At 39.3% G+C, this 27883-nt stretch overlaps 1 protein-coding gene across 1 annotated transcript in view; it reads right to left on the bottom strand.

The window, feature by feature from the left end:
• The window catches only part of myo1d (myosin 1D), a 129720-nt gene that overhangs the window by 42184 nt on the left and 59653 nt on the right, over positions 1-27883 (bottom strand). The window contains exons 14-20 of the mRNA XM_082544966.1: positions 27490-27622; positions 26660-26826; positions 22274-22481; positions 8866-9089; positions 7478-7616; positions 6374-6478; positions 6062-6175 (exon numbers count right to left, since the gene is read on the bottom strand). Coding sequence (XP_082401092.1) covers positions 6062-6175; positions 6374-6478; positions 7478-7616; positions 8866-9089; positions 22274-22481; positions 26660-26826; positions 27490-27622 — 1090 coding nt within the window. The remainder of the gene's footprint in view (positions 1-6061; positions 6176-6373; positions 6479-7477; positions 7617-8865; positions 9090-22273; positions 22482-26659; positions 26827-27489; positions 27623-27883) is intronic.

Raw genomic sequence — 27883 nt, 5'->3', positions numbered from 1 at the left:
CTGATCAATAGCACCAAGTCACGCTGCTGTGGCTGTCTGCCCACATCTCTATCCGCTCCTCCTCACCCACCTTTCCTTCAGCTCTTGCACTTTTTCACCTTCACCAATTCACTCACCCTTGCAGTCTGACATTTATTACATAAAGGTCTTGTATGTTATGTACACACTGGGACAGTGATGTAACGATTAAAAAAAAAAAAGATGAATGAAAGTTCGACACCTAAAGACCGTGTTATGTGTTTGTGCATTTATTGGTTTAGAGCAAGATGGTTTTATTTAAATTTGCTTCTATCTCCACTTAAAGGCAGTTTCTTTGTGCACATGTGGACCTTCAGTTGCTGCCATTTTTAGATCACACCATGGAAATTCTGTTCTGATCACTTGCATTTGTGCATCAGTGATGTGTTAAATCTCCTATTCTGTGCAGAAATGTCCATCCTGCAACTTCAATTTCAGTTTGAAGAGGACAAAATTACAGGAAGCCAGTTGCAGGTGGTGAAGAAAAATCTCCTGTCTCTTCAGTGTGCTGTGAGAGGGCACACAATGTCAATTTGTACAGTGTGACCCTGGGCTGGGAATTCAGGCAGCACAAAGCTGTAAATGTTGGAAAAATAAATGAGAACCATGCGTCTGGTTGCATCACCATGAACTCTGCACTTTCCTCCCCTGAAAATTGCTGTGTGGTCCCTGTGTTGTTGCCTGATAACCCAGCGCTCATCAGCAGTGATACAGAAGATGATGTTTGCTCTCAGGAAAATTTAAAGTCAATGAAGAAATTGATGCGGTGTACGTACAAGCACTTGTAACGTGTCTGCAGGAAAGAGATGCTTTTGAACAGGTGGTCAGCTGAATTTAAATGAAGTCTGGACTTTTTATAAGCACAGTTGTGGATCTTTTACAATAAAAGTGTACCTCTTATTGTACAGACACTAATTTGTGAATGCCGATGACTTCATTAAAAAGCTTGGCACTGTAATCATTTCCAGTAAACAGCCGTCTGTTGGGAGTATTTGCAAAAGAGCCCAACCTAATAACAAAAATGCACAATATTACTGAATGTACGATTTCAGAACACCACTAATTTTTTATACTTTAGATCAAATCTGAAAAAAGACGAGCTGTCAGAATGTCTCTGTCCTCACGTTTCCCTCCAAATACAGTTTGCATGTAGAGCTCTGCGTATACTGAACTACTCCCATTGTGTTACTGTCAATGTTTGAATGCTACAAACCATTCCCTGTGCACTGATGGCTCTCTGTATGCCTCGTACATCAATTCAGGATGTGCATATGCATATGTGTGTGTCACTCTCTCTGAATGAACAATAACTAAAAATCCCCTTAACTCATGCTGCTCTCTCTGTCTGCCACCATCTGTCTCAACTCAATCTCCCAATTTCACTTCCAGATGCAGCGATGCCGGATTTGGGTGTCCATCTACAAGCTCTCTAATTCCCACTTGTCACTTTGTCAGATTCAATGCTGGGGTTTCTTGTCATAGCTGTCAGTGCACAGCAGCCTCATATCTCACTCATTTCTTCCACACGACAGGGGCGTATGTGCCTTGGAGATTAATGCGTTACACCTTCACTTTCTATATCATTTTTGCCTCGCCTCGAAGGTCAGAGGTGCAAAAGCAGAGCACAAGCAACGTTTGTGCCATTTTACCGCAGCAGAGCACTTGATGGCCAAAACGGAAATGCCAAAAGTTTGTGTAACATGTTCATTAAAGTTTAAAAGAAAGAAATTCTACTTTCAAATATATAATATATAGTTTATACATGCTCTGTGAGATTGAACTTTTATATCTCAAGAGTTTCACCTGAGTGGTGGTCGGCCTGTTATCGTAGTAAAAACACCTGAACTACTGTGCAAGTATAATTGACACCCACATGAGCAGTAATATAAAGTTTTAGCTCTCTGTTCATTCGTTTAAATAAAGACTGCTGTTGTAAGCCCAGCGTAAGTGGCCAGAGATGCTGCGGTCAAGTGGTCAGACTTTTTTCCTAGGACTGCGATGGCACCCAGAGCTTAAATTTATCTCAGGGATAGTCCAGCAGTTATTTTGGAGCATGCTTGTATTAGCGACAGCCAGGTTTGATAATATCAGTAAAATCATGACCATCATTATTTTACCTGATCGACTTCCAAAAGCAGACATTCCTCAACTAATAAGGAATGCCAAATATCTCATTTGCTATGAAGTGAACACAAATTAAACTAAACAGCTGGAGGCTTTGGACATTAAATGACAGATTTTAAACATGAAGACGAAACAGTGAGAGATGTTAAAATGAGAAGTGTGCAGCTTAGAAACTGCTAGGGTCAGCATAAACACCAAGTTAATGCACAGCTTGTCAAGAACCCCAAATGCAAAAATGCACACGGCTAATCTAACTTGCAGCAAGAAAGCAAATACGCCAACTTTTGAGCATGCCAGTTACGGGCAGAGACTAGGGGTAGTATAATAATCAGTTTAGAAGCTTACAAGGACAAACTGAAACAGGATCAAATCATCTACTGACCTTATAATAATAAGCTGTTATAACAATAGCAGCAGTTAACCTTAAATGATGCTAGTTTTGGCTGTAATAAATGGCAGCATGAATCATACAGGACACATTTACCATGGAAACAGCCTCCTGTGCTACGTGCATGCAGCAGCATTAATGAACCTATCACAGTGAGAACGTGAATTAAAACCAGCCAACTGCAAAGCTGAATGAGAATTTTTGCATATTGACACATTGCCAGAGGATAACAGGCTGGTGGGAAATCAATACTGTCACCTTTGCTACAGATTCAGGAAGCCACTCACACTGCTTCCTCTTTCTGTTTGTTGTTTGCTGGTTCTAACATACAGCAGGACATCAGTTAGGAGGGTTCGTGGTGGATGCTTCACCAGCAGTGTTGGTCAAGTTACTTGAAAAAAGTAATCAGTAACTAATTACTGATTATTTCCCCCAAAAAGTAATCCTGCTACTTTACTGATTACTTATTTTCAAAAGTAATTAATTACTTAGTTACTTTTTAAAAACACGATTTAAAACCTGAATAGGTAATAAAGCCCTATTCTACTTTTTCTGCATAATCCATCATACAAAATGTAATCAAATGGAAAAGTCTCTTTTTTTTAAACTTGTTTTATCAGTTTTAATCTTTTAACTTTATTCATCAAGCAAAAATTAAATTATATGCACCATTCTCTGACTTGAAGAAATTAGTTTAACATTTAAACCTATTTTCTGCACATTCCAGCACATACAATAAAATATTTTTTGTGTTTACACTCACTCTTTCAAATAGATGCAAGTAAAACACAGCAGAAAATAAATAAAATCAAAGACTAGCGGTCCTGTTGCTCTATTTTCACCTGCATAGCAAGCGGAGGTTTGCCCTGGTGCAGGTGTGCTGCAGCGGTCAGTTGAAGAATCCGCACACTCGGGGTTTGCTCGGAAGTTCAGGAGTTTTTTCGCTGTAAAAAGAAGTTTTTTTCCCACGCAGTGAACAGCGGACACTAATGTTTTTGTCACTTTTTACGGAATCAAACTCAAAGTAAGGTCAGTACTTCCACGCTTTAAACGCTGCACGCTCATGCTCTCTCCTGCACTCGATATATGATCCATTGTTGATCTGCACACAGCTGTTGTCACGAACGTCGCACTCGCTTACGTCATTGTCATGAGACACTCGCAAAAAATCACGGTTTTAGTAACGCAGTAACGCAGCGTGCTTACGGGAAAGTAACAGTAATCTAATTACCTTTTTGCAATAGTAATCCCTTACTTTACTCGTTACTTGAAAAAAGTAATCAGATTACATCTCTGTTCACGAGCCACCAATTTTATATTCATGTTTGTCCACACTCATGTGAAACTTTAAAAGGAAATTAATTTAAAAAAAGAATCAAATAAAATGTTTTGCCAAGAAATATCTACTTCAGAAGATAAACTTGGGGATGTTGCTACAATGATTTGTAAAACTTGGATTATTGACACACATCTTCAACTTGCCAACCCAGTAGATCGATATAACAATCACCACTTCAAAGTGGGGATGCTAGATTCATAACACCAATTCAATACACATGGTCACAATCTCACCTCCTGTTTCTCAGATAAGATTCTGATTTATGTGAGGAGATGTGTTTTTGCAGATTCAGATGAACTCGAAGAAATTCCCTAAAGACCTGACCGAAAGTTTAAAAGGATGGGATTTTTGCACGTACAACTGATGGAATTTGCTTGCCCAATAGTTAAAAATATATCATTTAAACTAATTTAAATGATCATTTTAAGCCAATTAGTCTGAGCAAATGTTTCTAATATTCGTACCATTGTACAGCATGTTGACAGACCAAGCAGTTAATCAACTGAAAAAAAATATCCAAGACTCTTTAATTACAGGAAACCTTCTGAGCAGCACTCCTTTACTAAATACTAAACATAAAGTTTAAAACTAATGTACAGCATGAGAAGAATGATTCAAATTCCTGCTTTCATAATTACACCAGGCAATTCATACTTCTTATTCCACAGAAGCAGGTTTTCAATTTCCAATATATGATTTCAGTTAAATGTAGTAAACAATTTAACTTGGCCATAAGTAGGTCATATTAAATTCTGCAGTAAATTGGGAGTTTAAATTGGTGCTATACAGATACATGGCTGGGGTTCAGCAATAAATAAATTCATGCCTTATCATATGAACCCTCACGCACTCACTGTCATTCGGTCTAATATCTGTTTGATATTGATCAGAGAAAGGGTGTTTAGATCCACCTATCTATCGTCTGGAGCTGGTATCACAAAGCTACAGAAAGCTAGGACTCAGATCAGCAAGTTTAGTCATTACTATCCAAAGTACAGTAGAGCTAGAAGAAAACAATGGATGGAGTATGTAAAACTTAGAAACACTCATATGGAAAAACACATTAGCACAACAGTGAGCAGTGTCGCATAAAATCTCAACAAACTGCAGCATAGCCTGGATGCTGTGGCTTTGTACCTTAGCAGGGCTCAGCTTCAGGATAGTTTCTGAACAAACAATAACAATAACAATTCATATACCACAAGTATAAGACATGATAACCTCCTTTTCTCAAGTGCCAGTCTTTTTTTTTTTATTCTTTTTTAGTGTTTTATGAACATTTCTTAAATAAGATATAATGTAAAGGATTCTGAGCATTGGTTGCAAATGTCTACAAAGAGTTTAGAGTAATTCCAGTGGACAAATTGGCTGGTTGGAAAGTAAATGGACAGTTTTACGAGGGGAATTCTGAAAGGCCTGAAGCAGTATTTTAAAAGGAAAAGGCTTAGCATAAATAAGTTTTTTATATTTATTTCACCACTATGATAAAACCCCTTACTTTGCATTTGTGTAAGAATACATAGCTGTGAGTAGCTGCTACTCACAGCTAACTATTTCTATGTGAAATGTTATTTGTTTTACTGTTACAGTTTTTAATTACAAAACTTTAAAGTTTAAATCAACAAACTTATTTATGCATATTCTATGAATTTCTATTTAATTTATGATGTTTCAGGTAGAGACGACTCAAGTGTCTCATTCTGACCCACACCTGCGACACTAACAACAAATTCGATGTAAATATGAATTTACATCGAGAACACTTTATGTTACATTTCACTAGCTGGGACCACATCCTTGGTAACGATGGGCGATGAGGAAATGTGAACTGGTGCTGTGGTTTGGGGGAAGGCCTCGAAGGGGACTGGCAACGGCTCCCGGGCCGGGCAGATCCCCATGTACTAACGAGAAGTGAATGAAGGAAAGGAAGAGAGGAGAAGAGAGAGAAAATTGGGGGAAGGGTGGGGCATGAAAATGAGAACAGCAGGTATTGGTGAAGGGGGGCTTTTATAGCCTGAGTCCGGAGGGGGCGTGAAGGAGGAGTGGTCCTGCTCCTGAAATTAAGATGATATCTCCACTAAGCAGATAAGCAGCATGTAACCCCTGAACTACAGGGTCTGTTACAGCAGTATCTATAGAGCTGATTTTGTCTGTTTACAGTAAAAGAAGCGTTAAAACAAAGAGTGTCATACGTTGTAGAGGGGGATGCTCTTCATGGGTTTGTACTGCTTCAGGGGGTCCATCTTGTACAGGTGGCGGTCAGTGATGAGCACAGCCCGGTTCTCCGACTTGTGGAAACGGTTGATCTGGGAAACACAAAGCTCCTCATTAGTGACACCACGGGATACAGTAGGTGCACACAAACACGGTGACATTTACACACCCTGCAGGGAAATGTTGTGAGCCATCAGCAGCTGGGTTTATGTCTTTGTACACACAGACACGTGTTGTGAGTGTGTGCACATGTGGTAAAGTCATGGATATCTGCTCTGAAAAGCTTTTACCTTGCGTACGTTGCAGGAGAACAGGACTCTCATGAATTTGTCTTTCCGCTGCAGATCGCTTGAGACCAGTGTGAACGATGCTGCTGTGTCAGGGCTGTCTCGCTTCTGTCAGACACACACCACAAGAAACTTATCAAAATATTCCAGTTTAACTCGAATTAATTCACAACCTGCCCAAGTTAAGATGAGCTTATAAATATCCTATTTATGCATGCATTTTTATTGGTTTAATGAATGTATTATCTCACAATGAAAATGTTTTCATTGCAGGAGTTTTAAATGAATAAATTGTTTGAATCATATATAATTAACCTAAAGACAGCCACAACATCCACTGACAAAAAACCCTGGCTTAATTGGGTACATTCCTTCAGTCCAGTATTCACACTCTATGGTAATTACTATTTACTGGGAAAACAGCTGAGCCAACATTACATTGTTAAGATGCTTATCTTCTTATGTCTTCTAATGTCCACCGGGTGTAATTGAGGTCTGTAAAATAAATGCGAGGTGTAAAACTGCTTCCCTTCTTTTTAGGCTTATTTTCCATTCATATCACACTGTTTGTTTCTTGTCTTGCTTGATACTTTCTTTAATAAATCTGCTCAAAGAATGAGACTAAACACTTTTCCTTTGTTTTTAACTGGAAGGTTTCTCTATAGAGTGCATATAAAAGTTAGACAAGGCCACCATATCATCACTTATTGGTTCGTGGTCTACAACTTTGAAACTTTGAAATGAAATAGGATGTCATGAGCGATGATCAGACTGATTAATGCCTGAATCCAAAAGAAAATAAACCAGGGTTTTAAGTTTGGATGCAGGCAGTATTATTAAACATTGTCTGATTGAAGAGTCAGCAAACAATGAATGAATTAAATCACATGTTTAATACCAGCAGGGTACTCTATTTTTCAGCATTTTATGCTACAAACTGCATTGAGGTTCAATAACTACGTCTGATCTGGATTTCAGCCACAGAGAAACAGCAGCTGATGCAAGCTGCAGGAGACAAAGCCTGCATGAACAAAGCTAGCATGGCCAATTTCACTCTGTAAAATATGTCTTTTTCATGACTGGACTCATGCTACCCCTCCTACTCACCAGATAGTTTCCTTCCCAGGCCCGTTGCAGCCCCAAATCAGCCCTCTGGCCCTTCAGGGCCTCCAGGCCGGCTACCTTGGCCCTCACCTGCAGGGTCTCCTCTGGAGATAAGCCTTTGATCAGTGTCCATGCCCACCACCTGGAGATAAACGCATCCAAAAACACACACACACAGAGCAAACTTAGAACGGAGGAAAATCGAACTTTCTATATAAAGGATGCTGCACAGAGCCTTGTTACTGTAGTCGGGTCAGTGGGGTGTTGCAGCAGGACTGCAGTCGACCCCGTCTTCACTGTACTGTATTTACTGACAGCCAACATAATTCTCTAGGAGGGTTATTTTCTCACTGTGTCCGGCTTCAAATAGAAAAAAGGCAAACAAACAGACAATGGGATGAAAGGAAGTGATGAGCCTTTGATGGAGAAAGAAAAATCAATGCCCAGTGTGAGCCCAAGGCAGAAGGAAACATGTGTAAGTTGCTTCAAAAAGACTCATCTGGATGTAAAATAACACTGGAGGGCATGTGTTGTCTCCTGTGGTTGGAGTCAGATTTACTTTTAGTTCAGCCAATTTAGGAAAGCGATTTTCTTCAAAAGAGAACAATTTAAAAACATTTTGTTTGAATAAGGTTCAGCTTCTGTTTCTGTTCTGAACGTATAATACAACAACAGTTGGTCATCATTAAAAGCTGATATTTGCTTCTACAAGTTTAACAGTTCATTTACTCTTTTAAACTTTAATTTCGTCCTGTGGTTTGTTTCTTTTCACAGAGAAAACAAAGAAAGCAAACTTAAAGTGAACCATAAGCCTTATAAGAATGTTCTGTCTGCCTGTTGGCTAGATGTGTTCGGGGCAGGAGCAACAAAAGTCAATACAGGAAGAAGGTGCTGTATTCAGAAATAGTGGATAACAAGGAGAATTTACTCCTAACATTCATATTTGTTTATGGTGAGAATGTGATCCCACCTCGATCTGCCACATGGACGCTGCAAGTCTGAGCTAAAGATCTCTCAATAGCCACGTATGCTTTGAATTCTGGGAGTACACAAACTCTAAAATAAATGTTAGGTGTGCAGATTAAACAAACTGTACCAACTAGCTATAAAATTAACCAAGCCCTCACCTATATCCTCTACTTATAAACCCAGCCCTAGACACATTTGGCCAACAAGCAGGTTAAATGCTCTCACATGGTTTACAAAGATGGATTCTGGTTTGCTTGTAGTTTTTTCTTTGCGAAAACAAAACAACAGGGAAAAGTTACAACTCTGCAGTCTAATCAATTATTCCAGACTAGCATAAACCAATTATAGGAGTAGAAACACACTTACATACATGATGGGCCTGTTTAAAAATCTATCTCGGCAGATGTTTTCTTGTGGAGTACCTGCTATGGATGCTCTTGAGCGCCTCTTCAAACCTGCGCAGAACCTTGGGGGGCGTGGGCCACTTCACGTGCCTGCCATGATCCTTCATGGATCGCACGTTTTTGAAGCGACGGTTGACCTCACGGATGTAAGACTTGACCTTGTAGCGTCGGTAGGCCTGCAGGATGGTGAGGGCAGCTCGCATGCGTCTGTACCGCATTCTGGCTATAGTTCCTCTCCACACCTGAAGACAAGGGTTCACATAAAGAATACATAGATATAATTTTATTGCAATTACAGTACAGATCTCCACATAGAAAGTACTTTTAAATGCTTTATGGCAATCCTCACTCTGGGTTTTATGGCTTATTATTGCCTCTCTTTCTGCTCATAATGCAAAATGATATTTTGATAACTTTGCAAGGAAACTCCATCATTTGGGATGACAGGCCAAGTCTGCCTTTCATAGAAAATCCAATCCATCTCTATAGTGAGCTAATAAAAACCTTCACATCTGATTTAAAACTACATACTGTATGTTACAAACATAGTCTGGCTGAAACTGCTGTAAAAATGAAGGAATTCTTCACAGTAGTGTAACAGTGGGCTGTTTTTATGGCTGAGTGGTGTGGATTCCTGTGTTTGGCTGAGAACAGTGTAAAGGTTTAACTAGCAATGGGCCAGACACTCCAGCATCGATTAACCAGTTGTAGCCAGAGCTTATCTGCAGAGTACTAGTTAAAATGTTCAATACAGCAGCATTTTTGTAACCATGGTTTAAAGGAGCAATGGAATAGGGACAAAATGAACTTCTACATAAACAAGAACCTGAATTCAGGATGCGTGGCTGTAGCTGCACATTTTAAAGTGATAAACTGTTTATGGAGACTACAGCGCAAACACTGAAATTACTCTGCATTACCAACCACACTTTAAGCCACACCTTTTCACACTGTTTTTCGAATATGTAAACTAAACCAACAAATGTAAAGTAATACTGTGATGTATTTTGATTTATTTCTGTATAGTGTGAGTGCAATCCCAAAAGTAAGGTTTCCAAAGCGGTGGGGATGTAGAGAAACTGTTCATACGGCTGTTCGTCACACTGTTGTGATTGGTGCTTCCTCCACTCTCAAACAAGCATGCTCGGCTTCACTTGGATGCTTGTTTGGGCTTGGCAGACGTTGAAAATGGAGCTCCCGTTTTCAAGGGCGAAATGTGCGCAGTTATTCGATTTTTGAACGCAAAAGGCGTTAAACTGTTTTGTAAGTGGTGTAGAGAGTTTACAGCAGTACGAAGAGGTAAAAGATGAGGTTCAACGCTTCCTGAAGGACATGGCGGCGAGCTGGTACGACATGGGCATTGTAAAACTGGAACAGCGCCTACAAATATGCATCAACTGACATGATGATTATGTAGAAAAAGAAATAATTCGACCTTTAAAATGATGTAAATATTATAGAAAATAAACAGTTTTTGCATTTCTAAAAAAAAAATAGGAGATCTTACTTTTGGGATTGCCCTCATATATCCAGGTTCCTCCAGGTTTTTCCTAAATGACTTTTTACTGACTGTATACTGGTTATATATTTAAAATAAACTAAAACAAACAAACAAACCTATGACTGACAGTAGTGTATATACTCTATACTCTGTCAAATGACAAATCAAACTGAACTATACTTTAAATCAGCATTGGTTTTCTTATAGTGTAGTACTACACAGTACAAAGAGACTCAGACAGCAGTGATGTTGCTTCACCAGAACCACAGGAACAAAACATTTTTAAATTGTGGAGCAGAAACAAGCAATTGTGTCAAAAATGTACCTGAAACCAATATTAATAATTTAATAACAATAAAGTAAAATGAAAAACAAGCAGGGAACTGTCAGAAAGAATAAGGAAAATAGCCCCCCCGCCTTTTCGTTCAGCAGACCTGCAGTTTCACTGCAGTTACTTTAAACCCTCCTGTATCAGAGACCACATCAGGGATCCTGCTGTACCCTCAGACAAACACTGACACGCGTTATCAATAATTTAAAACACTGTCCAAAGCTTCAACTTCGAATGACCTAAAATGGCCTTCATGTGAAGAAACAACTTCCAACATTTTGCCCTTTTATGGACTGCAGCAGGTTGCCTAGCTCATGAATCCATGATAAAAATGAACCGTAAACACGTGCAACCCACTGCACTTAAATATGAATCATGAGGTCTTCATAGCAGCATTAAATTCACTTAAATACCGCTATAGTAGCTAATATATAAGCACATATTTCAAAGTGTCAAGCACCATGTTTTTAAATTAATAATTTTGTTGTGACTCACCATTACAACTCATTAAATCTCTCATTTGTTATACATTTCTTACTGCAATGTTTAAACAGCCTTTATTCAGTCTAAAGAAGCTAAAATAAGGACCTGCCTGTAACCAAACATAGACTGAGTGGCTATTAGACACTCGAGAACATGAATAATAGATGTAAGTGGGGCCCCAGAGAACCATAACTCTAAACTCGGCCTCACTAAAATCGCCACCATATGTCTTCCTTTCGCTGTATTCCCTCCCTCTTATAGACACATACACAGGCATGCATGAAGCCTCTCAGTTTATTCCAGATTTAAGTGGCTACATTGTGTCTAAATAATCTTTCATCGCCAGTAATCCAGTGTCACAGACCTACAAATTTAAGGCAACACTGCAGACTGCACTGGAGGCTCTCTAGCAGATATCATCTGAGTGTAATGCGCAGTAATCATAGATATCATGAATATTTAATGGATTCAAAGTGTGGGGGAGGCCGGTGGCAAAGAAAAGGATTTGTTGCATTTGCATATTAAAACTGTGGAGGTGGTAGTTTTCACCTGATGAGACTAACAAATGCCAGAGAGGAAGATAAGTCATGCACTGCTGGACTGCAGCAGAATAATTAACCGCACCAGCTGAAAATTGTTTTATATCTAGTGAAACATTTTCACTTTTTAACCAAAGCATGTAGAGAATGGTCTAGCTTAGAGTGCTGACTTAACCACGTCATTACTTACAAAGTGGAAAGAGGGTAGTTATGAGCAGAAGCTGAATCACATTTGGATCAATGAGGGAAAGCTAGCATGTTATGTAATGACCACAGTGGCTTGATCACACTCTCTTTGTTTAAAAAAAAGGAGGGTTTAATTTGTATTTTTAATCCTCCAAAGTTTATGCAGTTGTACATTATGCCCATTAAGCTGAGATCAGCCGTAGTTAGCTAGAAAAAACGGAATAATCAGCTCCCCAGATGTTACTGTAAATGATGTATGTTCAAGTATACTGAGCTGCTTCCTGTCCACAGTCGATCTGATTCTTTATATGGCTGTGTTAATTATTACAGTGTAGCTTTGATAAATGCCATGCCCCATATCAAAGCTATTCTTAGTCCAAACTATTGTGATGCAAAGTTTGTAGGTTTTATGTCTCTGCTGTTGAAATTCAAATTTCCATCCACAGATGTCGTTAAAGAGAAACACAACATCGTCTTAAAGCTGCAAAACTGGATTACTTTTCCAAAACAGCTCAAGAAAATAGATCCAAAAAGGGGGGGGGGGGGGGGGGGAATAGCAGTCTTTATCTTTTGACACTTGTGTTACATAAATGTCAGACGATAAGAGCAAACAGTTTTCCTCTAATGCTGTGTCATTTTACGGCTTAAAACCGTATCCTCTGTTTTCTCCATGCTGCACTGTCTTTAATACATAATGCATGAGAGTGAGAAAAGGAGGGCAGCTACATAGTCATCACTAATCGACCCCTGAGAGGACTCGCCCACGTGCTCGGGGTGACGGTGGTGGGAGGAATGAATGGGCTTCAGCGACGGCGGCTTCCTCGCGTCTCTGTGAATGAGGTTAACAGTTGCTTTCGTCTGAATTCTGAAGGGGCTCAGAGTGTTACGGTGAATTAGGCAAAGTTTCAGGAGTGGGCACTGGGTCAGACATTACTGTCAAAACGTCCCTGGTGTGAATGCAAACCAAACTATGTGCATTTAAATCAGAATTACCACCTGACGACAATATCTTACCCTCTTTATATAATGTTTATTTCTTCACCAACAAGAGGCTAGAAAACGGCTTTTCATGTTGAAACTCATTTTTCATGGATGTCAGGATTGGCTCATTTCCACTTCAGTTGTGTGCTGCTTTTTGACTATTGCAAAGATTTAATTTGAACAAAAGCAATTATTAATTCATTTACAACTTTTGTTAGAACTACATTTGCTTGTACTGGTTTGTCTTTATGTGAGATGAGGTTTGCCTTGTCGTGCATAGCAAAACTGAAAAATAAATACTGAATAGCTACACAGTATCCTCCGCTGTAATTATGTTTAGACTTTATAATAGCAGTCAACAGCTTAAAACATCATCTTTATATTCTTTGTTTACTGTCATCTGTAGCTGCTGTATGGCAAGACTTCTTATTTATGTTGTAATCTATTAGTGCATGATTATAATTACAGTTCAACATTATATTAAATACTAATTCACTCTAGATAACATTAGTCAAGAGAATTCTGTTGTTACCATCTGCAATAATTCATTTATTGCATTATGGCTCTGTTCCAGGACCATCGACCTAGTCTATGGAAAGGGGCAATGAGGGATTTATGGTGCCATGGGTTTGCAACCTACATAGATGTTTGTGTGCAGTTGGCTGAAATGTGTGTCGAAACAGGAAAGGAAAGAGTGCACAGTTCACCATGTAGAAGGAAGAGCTCAGTCAGACCTGTAAGTGGAGACTTAATATCGTTTTTAACACTTTAGCTCTTTGTATAAAACTTAGATTTTCTCTGCAGCTAGCTGGAGCAACAGTAGCACAGGAGTAGCTCACAGACAGACTGTTTATTTGGTCTACTAAACTGTCACCCTGGTGACAGAAAACAGCCACAACCACCTTCAAAGCCATGCATAGGCTCTCCACACGCCTTATTTAAGCCCCAAGGTTGTGAAAACAACAGAAGTGGGCCATTACTGTCGCTATTCTCCTCCACCTCTTGAGTTGTGTAACCTGTGTCACTAGAGCCACAACCAGATTAAAGGCATGAGTGTATGATTGTGTTGTTTCTTTAACCTCCATTTTAATGATCTATCAAATCAGATGCTCACTGATAAAAGGAGATGTTAGAACAGTTTAAAAAGATGAGACTTTCTAAATGACCAGTGCAGTTGGTATACTGAGCTCTTAAGGCGGACAGCATGAAAAGGATCATATGCAGGTGGGTTGTAAAGTGGCTTGCAGATTAAATGGCGACTCTGGGCAGACTAAATGTTGTGTGCAGTGCAAGATTTTCCAGTTGTATGTGTTGAAGGAGTACACTCAGTATGTTTTTCCCCCATTTTATTTCTTTTTATGCACACCAAAGCCAAAGTAGATCCATGCTCTGATGAATTAAATTCACTGTGTGTTAATATTTACAAGGAGACTTCTATAGCATTATATTTATTTATTTATTTTCCCTTCTATATAACAGCTGCTTCTTGAATATGCTACTTTATATGTTTCGATTATGTTTGTCTCATTCTCTGGATGTTTTATGAACCTGTTTTTAGAACTGCTAAATCTTTGTTTTTAAAAAAAAGAAAGAAATACACAACAGACCTCATTCATTAGCAGTGTGATGTGCTCTTCCTGCTGCTTCCCTTTCTGTCTTGTCTATGTCACATTGTGATATCTGACACCCCACACAGTCCCGGCCCATATGTGCTCACATCATACACTAAGTAACAAAGCAAAAGGTGGCCAAATTAGAGCTTCGGTGTAAGCCGAGTTGAGATGTTGCCTGCCTCATATCCACATGGTGCACAGGCCTACGCCAGATCAACAGCTGTGTTTATCTAAGCTACAAGTCACTAATTACATTGTAAAATACTGGGGTTGGAGGTGAAAGGCAAAGCAAGAGAAATAAAATGTAATAACTAACCAAGAATCAGACAAAAGGCATTACCATCTCCTCACTGGGGCCTCATTAAAGTGCATGGCAGGTAAACAGATCTGAAAGTTACGATGAGGCCATCTAGCTACCTGTACATGCACAAACACACCCCCTAAACACATTTTCTGCCCCTTAAACAGTGTAGCAGGCTGGCTGCAATGATTGTGGCAGTCTGATGAAGATGACACTCTGGGGATTGTGGATAAATCAGGCCAATAACAAGGCCCCTGACGGTCTGCCCCCTTACTCTCCCGGCCAATAAAGCCATCTGATCATCCTTTCCAAGGCTCTGCTTTCACCACGCTTTGGAGGTTTGGATTTACGAGCTCATCAAAGCCAGATTGGGGATCTTTGGTTGCAACAAAGTGGGACAGAAAGCTGGGGTTTTATTTGAGGGGTTGACTTTATGGAAATGAAGGCTGAGTAAAAGCATTTACAAATCACATGTGCAAGGGCGACCGGTGAGAGCAGGAAGGCTGCTGTTGAAATGTTTAGTAGAACACAGACAGGGCACATTATTAGCTGGCAATACTGAATGTCTTTAATCTGAAAGTATTCTGTAGTGCCAATAAAAGGCCTACTAACGGAATTGGACTGCAGCGTTGGCAATCTAAAAGGTCTAATTCAAAGCAGGAAAAAAAACAACCATTCCTCTTGTTGTCACCTAAACACAAAGCGTGACAAAATTCCGACATGGAAAGACAGATAGGCCGGTGCGCCACACTTCACTGCACTGACGAATGCCTGAGTTTCCACATCCTCCGGGGATATTGAGCTGGTTTTCCAGTGACATGCTCGATACGCATGTTGGGTTGGAGGGGGAGGGGTGAAATCAAGAGTGTGTGACAGGATTTAGTGAAGCTTCAAACATGCACTGTCCAGAGGCTGTCACGGGAAAACATTAGGCTGAAGCTCAGGTCAGCAGCAATTATCATAAATCAATAGAGTGCTCGAGTGAGCAGCTCACTGCTCAGTAAAGATCAACGGCACAATCCAGACACCGATTCCTCATTCTTTCAATCCAGAACATGCTGTCATTTTAAATTTTACCTCTGGCTAATGTACACTAATGATGTGAAACAAATGTTTTCAAACTCAGTTTAAACATTACAATCTCACTGAGAGAGACAGGACTGAAGAGTACATTGAATATCTCTGCAAAGCTGATGCATCATTCAGATGGACTGGAGGATTATTGCCAACGGACAGCAGTATGAGCTCAAAGGAACACACATTAGTCAAACATGTTTGAAGGACACGCAATAAAACCAGCTAATTGATTCATTTACTGAAACCACAAGGTGCTCAAAGCTAATCTACAGAGCATTAATGCAGATCTCATACAAATGAAAATTTTATCAAATTTCTAACCGACAATGGAACCAAAAAACAAAAAAGAAATATCAAAATATATTCACACTTTCTGACTCTCCTGATTTTCTGAACTATCCAAAACTTTTACATTTACTTCAAAAATAGTCCAGAAATCTTATGTTTTTCTTTCACGTTTTATTTTTAGTAGTGGAAGGTTTGACATCTTTTGTCTTATCCAGTATGTAACATTTAGCCTATTCAGTAGTTTGTTTTTCACCCAAACAATGTCATTTGTGTTGAAACTGAAGATCATTAACATCAGTTCTCTGTTAATTATAACAATTAAATTCAATCAAAACAAAAATAAAAAAAATAACAACCTCGAGACACTTTATAAGGTAAAGACCCTACAATAATAGAAGGAAAACCACAACAATCAGAGAACCCCTATGGGTGAGCAATTTGCGTCAGTGGGAAGGAAAAACTTCCTTTTAACAGGAATAAACCTCTGGCAGCATTAGGCTCGGGGAGTGGTAGCCATCTGCCACGACCGGATGGGGATAAGGGCAGGAAGACAGGATAAAGACACGCTGTAAAAGAGAGCCAGAAATTAATAAAAACTAATAATTCAGACTGGTGTATAAACACAGGGTGTGAAAAGACGGGAAGAAGAAATACTCAGTGCATCATGGGACGCCTCCAGTCGCCTAGACCTATTGCAGTGTAAGGTCTGTGTAAGTGAAGGTCTCCTGATCCAGCCCTAACCACAACTATAAGTATAATTGTGTCCTTCTGGTTAAAAACAATTCAAACCAGCTTTTGGTCTAGCTGAAGTTTTTCACTTTATGGAGGTGATCTCAGTCTGCTTCCAAACCAACTCTAAACCACCAAGTGGTTTGTTTATGTTAAGAATGTGATCCCGCCTTGATTCGACAAAGTGTACACGACAAGTCTGAGCTAAGCACCTTTCCGTGGCCACATATGCTTTGCATTCTGGGATGCAGCAGACTCCCATAGGAGTGCAGATCTCCCAGATAAATAATAAATGGCAGGAGTAAATTTTCCATTGTATACACTAGTCCAGAACACAGCACCTATCTATGCAGACATTAAGCATGTGGTTTGTATTGTATTTTGCACAACTCTGTTGCTTGTGAAGCTCGCACACAAGAATTTCACTCACATGTGCTGTACCAATGTACCTGCACATGTGATGTGACAATAAAAGTGATTTGATTTGATTTGATTTGTAGGCAGGGACACATTTTGGTTTGCTTTAACTTTTTCCCTGAGAAAAGAAACCGAATCACAGGAAAAAGCTACAAATTTACAAATTTGCCAACTGATTTGGACCACATTAAACTATAGTGTGAAGAACCCTTTAGCGTGTTAGTCTGAGACACACATGCACTATTTCAAACCTGTTTCCTGGGTGACTAAATATGTACAACAACCAATTATTAATAATCATGAAAAAAAATCAAAGTATCCCTGTGTTTCTTTCAAGTTCTCGTGGCAGGATATAAATGAAAACAGTCCATACTGCACCTTTAATTGGCAGTTATTTTGAAATTCGATCACTTTCAATCTCTGAAAATGTGATTTTGTGTTTGATTTGTTCAGATACTTGTGTCAGATTTTCCCTCATTAGCCTCTTAAATTCTTTCCACTATCAAGGACCTGTGGTTTGTAATTTGCCATGTTTTAAAGGCGACAACGACAACAAGGCTACAGGGTGGCCATGTCTGTTGCATCTCTAATTTATAACATTTTCAATTTCATTCAAGTGAAATTAAATTAGTGAGAATTAGTGAGGATACAGCCAAGTGGAAAATGAATCTGCCTGTGAGCCACACTTCAGTTGCCATGGAGAAAGTTTTCACATTATCCAAAAGCATTGTGGGCTGTAAGATATTTATAGGCTACAATCAATCTCACAGCCTTGAATTTTATCCATTTATTTTTTAAATCTGGCATTTCTTTAAAAGTCAGCTTCATAGTTTAAGGAGGTTTAAAGATCAGAAACTTAGGTACTAAATAATGAATAACATGGAAGTTTGAGAATATGATATACTACAATATAAAATAAAGACTTTTTTGCCATATAACCAGTGTCATATAAAAAAAGACACATGAAGAGTTTCATCATTACAGGTTTCTCTGAGAACAAAGGAGGCACATTTCTTTCAAACCCAGCGGTGGGATTGTTACAAAAAAGTTAAACTTTCCTTTGATCAGTTACAGACAGCTGCACTGAGTTTTGTGGAGGTGATAGCTTTCGATGATAACTAAAACACTTTGCAGGTTCAGATAGGATCAAAGGATTACAGATCATGTAGCTGCTGATGTCTAGAAGAAGACAGATCAGTTCTGGGCAGTTAAACAGAGAGGAGGCAGTGTTAGCCTTGCACTAAGTAGCCCACTATTCACAAGAGGGCTATAAAGGAGGGCTCTCCATGTCAGAGTCTTCCCCAAAAAGACTTAAATTATTGCTGCACTTCTTATTGCCTGAAGACACGACTCACCCAACGGGAAACAGTACAAAATAATAAAATAAAGCTCTTTATCCTTTAAAGATATTTTCATTTAGCTCCTGCCCAGACAAGCCCCCTGTGGCTGCGCTGTTAAAGCTGACTGCCCAAGACATAACGCTCGCCACGTCTGATAAACCCACTGCTATGGAGAGTATGTAAAGCTTTGGAAAGCAATTAAGGCGGAAGCTCAGAATACACGAGAGGGGGGTGTCTCTTTTCTCGTCATTGTCCCTGCTCTGACAAACGCTGACAGGTACTGTGATGTGGATGGCTGAGCTTGAATTTATGAAATATTCATTTTAACAGAGTGAAGGTGGGGGTGGCCTATGTATAATTTATAACATCTGTATTTATGTTGAGATGTCATGTGCTTTTTTTTTGGGAATCTTCATGCTTTCATTTCTCAAAGTGGTAAAAATCAGATTGCTTTCAATGTGGCAGGCTTCAGTGTTGTCAGTGCAGGACTGCACAGACATGGATGCAGAGCAATCACTGGTATTGCGCTCAGTAGCACAACACAAGCAGGAAGATGAGGCGAGTGTGAGCACGTGAATACAGGGGCTGAAGGGTAGAGGATTAAATGAAGCAGTAGAGGACTTCTTGCCCCTCCCCCTGCACCAGTCCATTCCTCTAGCTACACCAGGTTTATTGTACATTATGGTAATTTAAAGGAATAAAGCAACAGCACAGACACAGAAAATACAATGATCTCCCGATTCCGACCAGCAGCATCGGCACTATGAGCGGCCACTCAACCTGTGTTTAGGAGACTGTGCAGATTCACAGATTGTAGGGGGATTTTTTTGTTGTTTGATGGAGCAAACTGAGTGGTTTTATAATAAATCCACAGAGCAAACGGAGAAACAAGAAGTGTGTCTGAGCCGCAGTCATACAATGACAGCCCTGGCACTGTGGTCTCGACTGGCATAAGGCAGTCTGGTGTGCCAGGTGCTGATAAGGGGATTGCTTGGCACAGCAGATCATACTCCGTCTGGGATGTTTGTTTGAGTAACAGCGTGGTACATACAGGAGTCAATTCTGCTGTCACACCACTATTTGATTTTGTGTGTCACTGCATGCATATCGCATGAGCGAATGGGCATGCGACTGTGTGTTAAGCGCAAACTGCACGCCTAGCTTTAATGCTGACAGAGGGCAAGATTAAATACCCCCTCTTCCACCTCAGCAATGCTGTGATGTTTGCTTAGGTGGGGAAGCTTCAAATCCTCTGGGCTTTCCCTTCATTATCAAAGCCTGCTTATCCTGTGAGATACAAGATAAGATTCTCCTGAGGGAGCGGTTGAGCCAACACCCGTCCTGCGAGCTTGTGGGAAAAGCCTGCAAAGGGTCAAACGGATCGATAAGGTCAGCCAATCAATCCTGTACAAAAGTTAATATGGCTTGGATAACCCTTTCATGTCTGAGAGGTTGGAGAGAATGTTTGAGAAAGGTAGGGATGAAAGCAACATGGTGCAAAGGAATCTGCCCACGCGAAGGTAATGTAATGACAGGCTGGGAAAAAGCGCGTGAGTGCCAATCACATGACTCCAAATGTAGGCTATAGTCTGTAAGATGTGTGTAGAGTGTGTACACACTGCACGCCCACAAACTGCTGACAGACTGACAGTATTGCCGTTTGGCTGTCAATCAAAAGAAGCATTTTAAAGCATCCGGGCGATTTGCATTTCGTGTCCTCAATTTGATACGCAGAAAGAGCCACAGTCCACATTCTCAGACTCATGTCTTTATCTATCAAAGTAAATGAAAAAAATAACAAGTTGTACTCTGCACGCTAAGCCGACACGTGTCAGCGAATGCGACGTAATCACAACAAGACACTGACATTCTCGCCTGAAGGAGGTGTCATCAAACCGCTGACGCATGAATGCAGAGAAACACACACCAGCAATCAATATTCATGACAGATCATTTGCAGCATATATAGCTGGAAGAAAAAGCAATAAATACTGATTTCATGTGTTTCTTTTGTCCCATCAACAGTCTAAAATCTGAAGTTATTTAACTGTAATTGTACAAACCAGAGAAAAGGCGTCGCATTTGAGAAGCTGGAACATGCATTTGGCGTTAGCTTGACAAATGACAAATTATTGCTGTTAATCAACAATATATTAGTCAACTAATTGATACAGCAGCAGGAGGCAAAGCTTGCAGGCGAGCCAAAACAGGAAGCGCAGAAAAGAAATGAAAATAAAAATAAATAAATAAACAATTGGTTCAGTTTTTTTCATTTCAGTTCACTTTTCATTTCAATTAACACACATGTAAAACTGTGAAATGTTTAAATGTGTGACACGGAAGAAGGTAAACATACAAAAGAATCCAAATCACTTGATCAAGAAATATTGAAGAACAGTTAACTCATTCTTGCTATGTGTTTACGTCTCCCAGTATCAGATGCTTGATCCACAGACTGTATAAAAAATGAACACAACCTTTTAGCATTTGAAAAGTCAAGTGAAATCAATGCACAGTGCTTTAAATGTGCATTCTTTTTCATGACCAGCAGTGAGTCACATGAGTCCATATGAGGTTATAGTCTCAACTGACTATACGATAAAGATGGGTAGCTTTGGGGCGTGACTACCTGCTCCTTTGATGCCTGGTTTATAAAAACAAAGATGGCGATGGCTAAAACGCTGACCATGAGCCCTCAATATGGCTACTTGCATCGTTCATGTACAGTCTGAATTATTCCCAATATGTAAGGAAAGTCTAAGCTTAGTCCAAGCCAATCTTAACATCTAGCTGAACAATCTAGGTACAACTAATTCACTTCATATTTACAGTCCACTGACACCTGCAGAGACCTCACAGTTAAAGCAGGTGTGATTAACTTCAAAGCCTGCAAAGCAAAAACATCAAAGACATGGCTCAATTACATGAGGACACATCTGCATTATGGTGGTGCTTTTAATTTAACACAAAGAACATCTCTGTTATTGCCCCAAAACCCAGACTCACCTTTAATTCTAAATTAGAGATCTACTTATCTTATCTGGTAACTGTGCGAGAGTTGCGTGGGTGAAAACTCAGACAAAAAAGAGAAGCGGCAGAAAGATATTCACCCTAAGAGATAGAGAATAATGCTAATAGTACAAGATTATATCAGGTCCAAAAATACCTCGGCGCTTGTATAACTTGGAGTACAGGCTGAGCTTTTCTAGTCTCACAGGTTATTCATATGCAGAACAAAAGCTGGTGAATATCAATGAGAGCACGACTTGGGTCTGGAAACAAGAAGAACCTCATGATCTTGTTTCAAGGGCCGTAATCAGATAATAGCTGTTGATGACTGGAAATCGGAGGTATTTACAATAACAGATGTTTGCAATTAGGAACCCTTTTGCTGTCAATGAATACCATAAAAGGATATTTTTTTGCATGAATTCAGGACAAGTTTTAGAGGATGTAAAAGGACGACTAAAAGAGAAGGAAAATATAAAATCAGTGACAACAGGGGGGCTTTTCATTAGTTTGGCAGCACTAAATCACCAATAAATTTCCCATGATATCAGTGTAATACTGACACATCTGATTTACATTTCAAGCTGACATATCTGATTCATCATCTACTGAGATTCAGTCAGACTCTTACTTTCTGGAGGAAGAGGACGATTCTCTGAACCATTTCAGCTCGCTGCTCCTCCAGGCTGAAGAGCGTCCGCGGCGTGCGGATGAAGACCTTTGTTTTGCCGTAGGCCACGTCGTGGTCGAACCCACAGCCCTGCAAGAGCCTCTTGACTGCATCTTTGTCTGATGGCAAGTCGTGGTTTGGCCAGGTAAACTCGGAGATCATCTTATATCTGGAGGAAGGACAAAGTGTTTGCATGAAGAAATGTGCACTGTGTGTCAGCAGATTTATGACTTTAAATTTAGATCATTGTGGGAGGAATTAAATAGGATCTGGATAATTCTATATATATATTTCACTTTGCTGAGGACTTCTTTCTGTCCTAATGAATCTCCCATCAGCCCCAGCTGTACATTGCATTTGTTTACGATGCCAATATGTCAAATCAAGATGGTACTTTATACCTGCTAAACATCAACATATTAGCAATGCTATAGTTAATTTCAGAGAACATTTTCTAGATATATTTTCAGCATCAGATTACATAGATATAACAAGTCCTGGGTTCAAAAACAAACAGTTAAACTCCTTCTAATCTTCTCTATACTTCTTCATCGACACTCTCAAAGCAAACGTCGCATCATCATCTTCTATTACTTCCTATTTAATTGCAGACTTTAGGGGTGGTTGCCGGAGTTCAGGATGCCATCACTGCTGCCAGATCAAATCAACAGTTTTCAAAACTTTGCCACGTAACAGCTGCGATCTGAGTCATTTCACAGCTGATCCACTGGTAAGGCTGTGATATAATGCCATCACCGAGGAGGACTGGAGTAATGGAGTTGGATGCCTTGTTAGCATGTTATGCAAAAGTCTCATTATTTAATCCTCAATCCAGCAGGGTTTCTAGGAGGGCAGTGGGTGAATGTGACAGCTGGGGAATAAGGGTGAGGCACAAGTATGTGTACTATTTTGGAGTGTTAGTTAATACACTGTACACTGTGTAAGTATGGGATTGATCGCATTATGTTCCATTAGAACAAAACAATCTTACAATTATTATATCTTCTATCAGCAGTGATCAGTTCCCAATAAGTGATATTTGACTTGTATTTTTAATTAAAAAAAGAACGTGAAGCTTAAAATGTCAGAGGACGAGTGCTATCGGAGGACTCTAAGAATCCACATCTGTCCTGTAACAGTCTTTAAAGTTTAACCCTGAGCTTTTGTTCTGCTTTGGCCTCATTACAGAAATGTAATGAGGCCAAAGCAGAACATTCTTATGAACGCTGCTGCGTGCAAGACTTTAAACTGTCGAGATTATGGATCTCTTTGATTGCAGATTTGTATTATTAATTTAGCATCCAGTGAAATGTTAATATGCCCATTGTTAATATGTTGATAAGTTCTAAGACCCCAAGTAATGTCTCTGGATATCTCTTTTGTGTTGAAACACAAACAGATTAAAAGAACAGCACACATGAAAAGCCAGAATCAGCTGGTTTTGCAGCCTGTTGTCAAAAACTAGCTCTAGATATAAAACAGGCAAATTTAGCAGATGTTTTGGTCAACGGGTGAAAGAAATGCACTATACATCACTACTTGCAGTACATGCATATGTCATACTGTTGTATACAGCCTATACTACCCGCCTGTCACAGGATAGTTAACAGCAGCGCAGAGTCAACAGAACAAACAAGAACTAAACAAGCTCTTGTGAGTTACCCAAGTCCCACTGGGGGCATCACGATGGACTGCACCAATAAAACAATGCACTGCAGCACCGTGACAGTCAGACACAGGTAATGCACAGAGAATCCAATTACATTTAAAAATAAAGACCCCTGCCTTGCAGACTAAATGGTGTCCCTCTGAAACTCCCCAGGTGTCTGTGTCATGTTAAAATAACCACAGAGAACAAAATATACTTGAAGGATAAAAAGTAAAGGTATGCAGGATCCTTAATTTACTGTTATTGGATGATTATTATTAGTGGAAGCAGCAAGTCTATGTCAGAATCAGCTAAGGTGATTTTCTATTCTGTCTGGTTTTATTACTATGTGCATATTAGTATTGTCTACCAGGTGTGTTTTTAAAGTGCTATATAAATAAATAAATGATGATGATGATGATGATGATGATGATGATGATGATATTCTGCCTTACATGTAGCAGTAGGTAATAAGTTTCTTAAAGCTCTGTTTGAATGCACTAAACGTACTGGAATGTACTAAGTCTTTAAATTCAATCTTTTAACTTTTATTATTTATAATAGTTATGGTAACATTATGTTTTTTTTTCTTGCTAATAACTTTTGTTTCATGTTTCATGATCAAAAAAGTGTTTTAATGAACGATTTTCAACTTGGTCAAATATGTTAGATTTCTTGACTAAATTCCTGTATTGATTTAAGCCTCAGAGGCCAGTTATTGCACCTCCAGTTGCAAGCAATTTAGAACTAATTAGAATGTAAACAGGTTTGCAACATGTCGAAGCTTTTGCCTATGAATAAACCATGAGTTTTTAACACAGGTCACTGACTAGTACTTGCTGTTTGTTTGTTATTGTGCCACATTAAAACTGGGTAATTCTTCAACAAATTAAGATGCCCTATCAGCATCCCTCTTCAGTAATTATAATCAAATGTGGGTGTTTTAGAATTGCTTTTAATCAAAAGGACAAAACATTACGCTAAATTACTGTTTAAAAAAAGAAGACACTGGAGGGATTATTTTGGAATAGCTGCTAGAGATGCAGCTGATTAGTTGATTGGATGCTGATTAGGTTACACAACACAATATTTACACCCCACAGTCAAGACTTTTTGTGCAATATCCTTGATGCCTGATCGACGCACAGCTTCAGGGGTTCAATAACATTTTAATAATAGTGTTTCAGGTGAGGGAAGCTCAGTCTCTTATTGCACAAACATTTTAAAGCTAATCTGAGAAGAAAATGTTTTAAAAAAAATGAATCATGCACCACAAACCTTCAATCTACCATACTTTCATCTAGCATGAAAAATACATCAAACTATGATTTATAATTGTGGTCATTTTTCTCAATGGTCTTGCTTAATTGACTGAACCAAATTAATTTACTGCTCACTGAGGAAAAAAAACTTCAACGTGCAATTAGATCAGGACCACTTGATCTTTAATTAAATGATTTGGTCTGTTGTTGTTCTAATGCGTTGTTGGCATGTGCTGCTGTTCGAAAGCAAGATTTGCTGCATTCACACTCAGCCCCTTGGGGACTAAAAGAATTAGGAATCCAACCAGTTTTAGATTTGTAAAAAAAAATAAATATGCGGAGCTACCCGCTGTGGCGAACCCTTGTGAATAAATGAGTAATTGAAAGTAGGTTATTTTTCTTCTACTTGGACAATACTCATGCTTCAAAGGCCTAAAATTTATATTCATGTGTGTGTTTATTTTGAAATATTGTATTAAATTTGTCACATTTGATTGTTTTCTTATGGATGTTGTGTAAATGTGCAACACACGCTTGGAAATACTGCGATGGTTTTGATTCCTTCTTATGCATACAAGTTGTAAACCATCTGGGATGCAGTGTTGGTAAGGTTAAGTGTTTCCCAGCACTGAATATTTGATGTCCCGTGGACATGGTCAGGACGGATGATTGAGTGGTGCTCTCCCTCTCCAACCGCCTGCGATATTGCAAAGAGTCAACCATCTGCATGTAGGAATGTCTGCTCAAACTGACCCCAGCATTTTGGCTATGTGAAAAAATTTCTGTATGTTACAGAAACGGTTCACAGAAATGTGTTTATGAGGACATTTAGGGCAAAGAAATAGGCTCCAAATTCATGCAGCTGCTCATTTTACACCAACAACTGTCACTTTAAAGAAGACTGTGGAGTCTTAAAAGTAGCCTCGGCCTCAGCTTTCAAAGGGGGTGAGGAAATGACAGAGTCTGTAAATACGTAACATCATGTTTACTCTGCCATGATAATACCCCAGGACACTCTCACGAAAGAGTCTAAATCTTAAGAGTTTGACTTCTGGGTGAATATTCATATGTGTGGGTGACACAGATTTATATGACTATTTTGTAGCTCATATTCAGGTAAATCTGATCTATTTAATACTTTTACAAGCCATAAATGTCAAAATATTGTTAAATTCAACTTCTCACATGCAAGAAATTGCTGCTTTTTTCCACACCGTTTGTATGGGCTAGTGTGATAGATAGGTGCCATTTTTTACCGTTTTCTAACATTTTATAGGCAAAAAGATGAATCAAAAACATAAATGAAGGATCAATCGACATAGGTGGTTTCAGCCTTTTAAGTGGAAAGTAAAGCCCTTTAAAGTATCCATATATAATTCACTCAAACATCTTTAATCATAGGGCAGAGGTGCTTTGAAAGACTGTGTTTTGGCGCACCTTTGTAGGAAGCGAGGGTACGTCTGTCTGTTGGCGAATCCAGCGCGACGCACTCTGACGTTCTCCAGCAGCCCGAGGTATTCCACCTGATGACGGCAGCGCTCATGCTCAAAGAGCAGAGGGGACTTGACATCGTTGGGCTTGATGCAGCGAACGTAGTAGGGTTCCTGTACAGAGCAACACAAGGTGGATTTACACACCAGCCAATGTTTTCTACTGTAGTTCAAACTGCAGTGGTGATATACAGTAACTATATGCTCTTCTGTAACAGACGTGTATTCGCACGGACACCAGGAACAGCAAATAAAGGGGGGCTGGGAAGTTGGTCTCGCACATTAGGGCTTCACCTCATGAATGCTGTTAGCATGTGGGGAATAAAACGAATGCCCGTAACATTCTTTTGCATAACTTTCAGATATACTACTGACAAACAAAGCACAGTTTTGTGCAATGATTTCTTCCAAATTAAACCATATCTGGAAGATAACAGGAAGTAGTTTGGGCAAGTAGTTTTTATTAATATTTAGCATCTCTGATGAAGATGATTCCTTTAATACAATCTTTATTTGCCCCTAAACATGAACATTTTCTTTAAGTCTGGTCATTTACTTCATGTACTTGAGAGTAATATGTAAAGTAAGGTTGAACAGTTTAAAAAATAAAACTTGCAGTATTGCATATCAGCAAGTGTACACAGGTCGTGTCATTTAACAGGATTTGTAGTCAGAATCTTTCTCTTCACTTTAATTCCTTCTTAGGAACACGTATAGGGTTATAATCCACTGGCTCAATATGAATATTATCTGATGCAGCACTTATGAAAGGTTCACCTTGGAGGCGAGGTTCTCCACCAATGAGATCATTGAATTTTTGAAGAGTGTTGCAGCCGTCAGCGGTCGCTTGGTGACCTCTGTGATCCTCAGTTTGCCCTCAGGCCACATGGCCTTAAGTACTGAGTTGGAACTGGACAGAGAAAAAGTAAAGAGAAAAGATCAACATTTACAAGACTACTGAGCAAAAAGAGAAGCAGCAGAATTTAATATTCGTCCATGTTAAATGTGACATATGTGTAACATTTCAACAAGATTTTCTAATCAAATCCAAGCATGACATTTAATGAGACCTATTATGGTCAAGACTGCACACTGCATCACTGGATGCTTGTGCATCCCTGTCCATATGCATGATAAATAAAACTAGATTGTTCAAATTTATATCCATATC

Source organism: Aulonocara stuartgranti (assembly GCF_965226115.1).
Source record: "Aulonocara stuartgranti genome assembly, chromosome: 8".
Lineage (NCBI taxonomy): Eukaryota > Metazoa > Chordata > Actinopteri > Cichliformes > Cichlidae > Aulonocara > Aulonocara stuartgranti.
This window is presented reverse-complemented; position numbering and strand designations above follow the sequence as displayed.